At 34.7% G+C, this 6,061-nt stretch overlaps 1 protein-coding gene across 1 annotated transcript in view; it reads left to right on the top strand.

The window, feature by feature from the left end:
- Positions 1 to 6,061, top strand: part of SPEF2 (sperm flagellar 2) — a 209,458-nt gene that overhangs the window by 110,373 nt on the left and 93,024 nt on the right. The window contains exon 18 of the mRNA XM_012663396.1: positions 812 to 886. Within this exon, the coding sequence (XP_012518850.1) occupies positions 812 to 886 (75 nt within the window). The remainder of the gene's footprint in view (positions 1 to 811; positions 887 to 6,061) is intronic.

Raw genomic sequence — 6,061 nt, forward strand, 5'->3', positions numbered from 1 at the left:
AAAAAAAAAAAAATAGGTCAGATGGAGTCTCTCTCCATCACAGACATTTAAATTGCCATACTTGTCCATCCTTCCAATGGAGGAAAAGAAAAAAAAAAAAACTATAGCCCAAAACCAAGGGAGGAAATGACTGAATTTGGTGAATAGTGCAGGATGTAGAGAATTTTTCCAAGGAACAAATTTATTATTTAAGTCATCTATTGACCACAACATCATCAGGTTCCTGTATATTTTTGAGCTAGATTCCAGGGAGTCCAGGATAAATATACTTGAACCATCCTTTGCATTACCAGTTACAGTCAGTGCAAAATGCAAATGTAGAAGGCAACCAAGTGTATAGTCAAGAGAAGTTCAAGGATGCACCATATCAAAACAATATCATCATTTAACTCTTCTTCAAACTGTTTTGGTATCATTTTTATTTCAGATCTAGTTGTCTTATTGTATAAGCACCATTCAGTTGAAATAAATTCAAATAGAGCTATGTGCTTCAATGGACTTGTGATTAACTTTTAAAACTCCACAACTAGTCCCATTAAAGAGTTTATGATGAAAGCCATTACCAAATATTTATATTAAAGTTAGAACTAAGTATCTCAGTGTGACAGAATAGTGCTATCATTCAAGAAGTTTTAATCCATAGTCTGTCTTCAGATTAATTTTAACTCACAGTAAAGACCTGAGCCATTTTATGTGGCTCACAAATGTAATGTTTTATCCTTGAGAAATAACATTTGATTGCTTAAAAATCATATGGCCAAGTCTATTGAAGTAAATAATCGATGATATTTGTGTGTTGAATTTTGTTTAGAAACCCCACATGGTAAGCAAGAATCTCTTCAGGAAGGAAAAGGGAAGAAAGGTGAAACTTCACTGAAAAGAAAAGGTACAACAGATAAAGATAGATATGATTACATGTAATTCTGCATTTTATAACTGTCTCAGTGAAAATAACTAGATTTATATAGTAGTACACATTGACTACTTCTCTTAGGCATTTGTAAATCATAAGCCCTTGCCAAAGAGTACAACCTCAAACTTTCTGCATCCTGCTCTTAGCAAAGGCCCTATTGAGAAAAGTGATGTTTGTAGGGATAATTTAGAGAGTATCTAATATGCAGAATGTCCATTCATCATAGATATTATAGGTATTATTCTATATGGCTAAACTATGCCATCAGAAAGTACGTACTACACACTGAACTATACTTTCTTGGATCCTGTATTGAATTTCTTTTACTGATAAGCACTTTCGGAAAAAGTCCTCAACTTTTTGGTAAAAAGTCCTCCACAACATAACATGGCAATGGAGGTGAAATTTTCATGATATACATAATAACCTGGTATTATATTTTCTGAAGTAAAATACTGTATTATGCCCACTATATGATTTAATGGTCCTTAAATGAAATCCTAGGTGAGAAATTTTATTCAGAATAGAGGGACAGGGAAACATTTTTTCCTCTTAGTGATTAGATAATGTATACCTCTAAATGACAGCATTTCCCTTTTTGTTTTGGCTATCTGGAATTTCAAAACCAAACTAGGCTCAGGCTTAGTATCTATGAAGGACCTAGATCTCAATTCTTCCTTCCAATTCCTCTTGGTTTTGACCTTCTATTTTAACTTGTATTTTTCCTGACCCTAGTTTTATTTATGTTCTTTTTTTCTATTTTACTTTAACTATTTCCTTGAAATAAGGGGGACACGTTTTTTAAAGTTATTTTTCTAAGTTGGTAAAAGAAAATTCCAGGCTCTAAAAGTCATATTAGTTAGATTTATGTTGAAGTTGCCATAGCAACCAATTAACTAAATAAAGATGAAAATATAGTTATGAGTAAATACAGTTGACATCTTCCAAGGTAATTCAAATGACATTGTCATGAAGTGTGTGCCTTTATTTAACTATTCATCACAAAGCACCAATGCAGTTGTAGTCCAAGAGTGTGCAACGTTCACAAAATCATGTGTTAAAAGATGTTTATTTTGGCATTTAAATACATATAACTATGATTCTCAAAGAGAATCTCACCATTCTCCGATTATATGACATAATGGGTTTATATAACTAGAGCTAGTTGTTAACACTGAGATAAAAATTTAGCTAAAATTTTAAGAGCTACAATTTATGCTCAGCTCTCACTTGTTTATTAATGGAATAATTTTCACACATTACATTGCTCATCCGTTGCTTTCTCATCATTATCAAAAAGAGCAAATTGCAGGATCATCACAGTATCATCAAAAATAGATATTAAATGTACCAATGCATGTTAGATGTCAAATCATCAAAGCAGGCATAATAAAGCACATGCTCTAACCTCATCCTTAATTAAAAGCATACAGACTCCAAACAAACCATAAGCAAACACGCAAGTTCAACAGTAAAAGGTATATATGTAGTGATGAGTGTAGGTATAGATATAGATAGAAGCCTTGTAGTTAGCTTAAATTAACTAATTCAGAAGACTTCCAAGTGGTTTTGGCTTTTATTTTGCTATCCTGTTGTTTTAAATAATATTTGAAATAGGTGAACTCTCAATCAAGATTTAGTAGTCTTCCCGTTATATAGAAATGGTGTTGTTTTGGCATTTATAACCAGATTTCCTTTATGGGGAAGAAGTTACATGATTGTATTTCTTAATATTTGAAATTAATACCATCAAGGGTGAACACTATTAATTATATGTTTATCTCACAGGCCATTTGATACCAATTATATTTAGAGCATCTCTTATGAGTTGAGGGACCATCTCTTTTCTCCTTTTTTCAAACTTCTTATTTCCTGCCATTGTCATCTTTGACTTATTCATATTCTTCTCTGCATATTAGATCAATGTCTGTCCTTCTCCCTCCAAAATCTCGACACTGAGATGCCATTCACAATTGTACTTCTGTTGTTCTAAAATGTTTCTTATCCTCTTCAACCCATTTGCCACTGTTCCATTATATTTCTTAATAAACAATGGCTTTTCAAACATATAGCCTTACCAAGGAGAAGTTAATTAGAAGCTAAATGAAGAAAGTTTTCCATAATCAACTTTGTTCCATGTTCAGAAAATGCCATTACATCGCGTTAAAATGTTTTCGATTACAGCATTTTTTTCTATGTTAATGTGCATCTCTAAGATAATGGGAGATGTAGTATGTAAGATCCCAGGATATTTTGGCTTTAGAATTCTTCTTCCTTGGAGAATTAGCTGTTGGGACCAGAGTTCTGTGTAAAAAACACTTGGAAATAATGTCATCTTTGGTTCCAATGTCCTACTCCATGTATTAGTATTAGTATTGTTCCAATGCTTTATTTCTGGCTTGACCTATAGTTTCAATTATTATAGATGCTAGTAGGCCACTTAGCTTAAATAAAATGTACTGTCAGTGTTATAAACATTAATGACATTTAATTCGATGGATGTGGAAGAACAGAGAAAAAAGACAATGTGAAATGAAATTGACATAACTGGATGCATCTATGAGAGCAATGGCTTTTAAACTGTGGTCTCTGGACCAGCAGCATCTGTAACACCTGGGAACTTGTTAGAAATACAGATACTCAGCCCCACCCCAGACCTACTGAATCTGAAAGCTCCAGGATTGGGAGACTAGGAGCTTGTGTTTTAACAAACCCTCCAAAGGATTCTGATGATCATTAAAGTTTGACAGCTACTCTGTTGGAGCCCAAGGCTTACTGCCCTATTAGACCCATCGGAAAATCAGAAACATTCAATTACTTCTTGTGTCTTATTTATAATATACCTCTTGTCCCAAATACTTAAGTTGGATTACATTAAAAACTCCTGTATATAATAACACTCTTTAAATAGAAATAAAAATACAAAGCCGTAAAATGAGGGAATTAGCATGCCCAGCTCAAGGACACATGCTTATTGTGATGACTCTTTAAACTCAGAACAACCTGGTTGACAAGATGAAGAAGGAAGCAGGATGGGTTTAAGTTTTTCCAGGATAAATTTCTAAAATAGATTTTTATCACCGGGGACCTTCAACCAGTATGTAGCACAATGTACAAGGTCTTAATAAATTTTATAGCAAATGCAAATGTGTATTGGGTTTTATCCAAAGGTTGATGCATATCCAAAAGTTGATGATTAATTTATGATTATGGTTCAGGTAGTGAAATTCAACCACAATCTTCTTTTATAATACAATCCATAATCACAATAACAAACTACCTCTTATGTAGTACCTATGTAGCCAGGCACTACACAAGATAATTTACATGTACAATAATCTCACTAAATTCTCACAATCACCTATGAAGTAGAAATTATCATTTTACTACTTCAGAGATGAAGAAAAGGAGAGTCAAAATAAATAATCAAGTATTTTGTTAGGAACTGTTAACCTATGAGAAAGAAAAGTTGAGCCTCTTCATTCTTCTGGAAATGTAGTCTATACTCCCACATTAATTTGCAGCACCAAACTGTTCATAGCTTCCATGGATTTTGCCTTAATACTGTCACCATAGTTTAAAAAAATAAATAATACTATTTGCACTCTTGAGTCTTTTAATGAATCTATTTCTTAGCATTTGGTTTTTAAAAATTTTACCAGAAAATTACCAAAAAGAAAATTGGTATGCAATATAAAAAGAAAATAATCTTAAATCAATATATGAGCCAAGTAAATAGTATTAAAGAACTGCTCTAAAGTTTGCAGCTCTCTAAGTATCAATCTAATCAACATTTATCAATATGAACTACATCAATAGGCACTAAAAGGCAATGAAGAATGACAATCAAAAGTATGAAGCCTGGAGCCAGCCTGCCAAGCCTGAAATTCTAGCTCTGCCATAAACCATTAGGGTTACTTCTGGGAAGTTACTTTACCTTAGTATGCCTCAGTTTCCTCAACTATGAAATAGAGTCAGGGAGCATCTGCTCATGTGGCTATTATAATTGTCAGGTTTTAGTCTGTAATGTCGGTTCTTAGTGCACTCATGGCCAAAGAATGACCAGACGCACCAAAGTTAGACAAGCATAAGGTGAAGTTTATTGAGGGGGAACAAGATAGGATTATAGAGCAAGAGTGAGACATAGGTTTGCAAAGCATGATATATACACCACAGATGACGAGTGAACCCCTTGTCGTAGCAGGGAAAGAGAGAGTTTGGTTATGGTCTGGGTCTTGTTTTATGGTGTCCTGATAGGAACCTCTCCATGGTTCAAATGTCACCATAGAACCATTTTGATTGGACAGTTGGGGAGCTGCATGATCCGAGTCTTACTGTGCATGTGGGTTCTAGGTCCCTTTCTGGACTTTATGGTACCCATGCAGCTTGGCCCCATGGGCTCGAGAGTTCTCTGCATTCTTTTGCAGCTAGTGCACCAAGTTCTGATTGGCATATTCATAGGGTATTCCCTCCTCCCCCAGGTATGGAGAATTAGGGTTGGGCAGGACCAAGATGGGGGCAACAGCACCCACTTTCGTCCCTAGGAAACCCAGAATCCCTCACTATCTACCTAACATAATGAAGTAAATATACAAAAAAGTAAATAGAACAGGGTCTGGCTTAGAGTCAGAGTAAACTCTAAATAAATAAGGACTTGTATTAGTGGACCCAGACCAAGATCCTAAAGACAGTGGGCAGAAAGGGGAATCCTCTGCAGTTCCTGCCACTTATTACTAATTATAATTATAATTATACTAAAATTAGATCTTATAAGTGATCCCAGATAACCAGTCTCATTACTTTATAGTTGTCCACATTCCACATCTCCAGATCCACACAGAGTAATAACCTGAATTTTAGGACACTAAGGAAAGACAACTTTCCCTCCATGAGCTTTTCCAAAAGAATTTCTCATTAGTGAGTAAGAGAATACATGTTCGGTCTCTGGCTCCTTGCTTAACACCAGCTCCCTTTTCTTCCTGCTTCCATTTGTAAGCTAAAAGTTTCCTTTCCAAGACATCCTGAGTCTCAACTTTGGTTGCTAGTGTTGGCAACCCAGATAGCCATCAGCACTATCTTTTAACAAAAAGATGTTTTTTGCTGAACTTGGCTGACCCCAAGGCAAAAAGAAAGCCACCATTGTTAAAT

The sequence above is a fragment of the Propithecus coquereli genome, unplaced genomic scaffold (genome assembly GCF_000956105.1).
Source record: "Propithecus coquereli isolate 6110/MARCELLA unplaced genomic scaffold, Pcoq_1.0 Scaffold809, whole genome shotgun sequence".
Classification (NCBI taxonomy): Eukaryota; Metazoa; Chordata; class Mammalia; order Primates; family Indriidae; genus Propithecus; species Propithecus coquereli.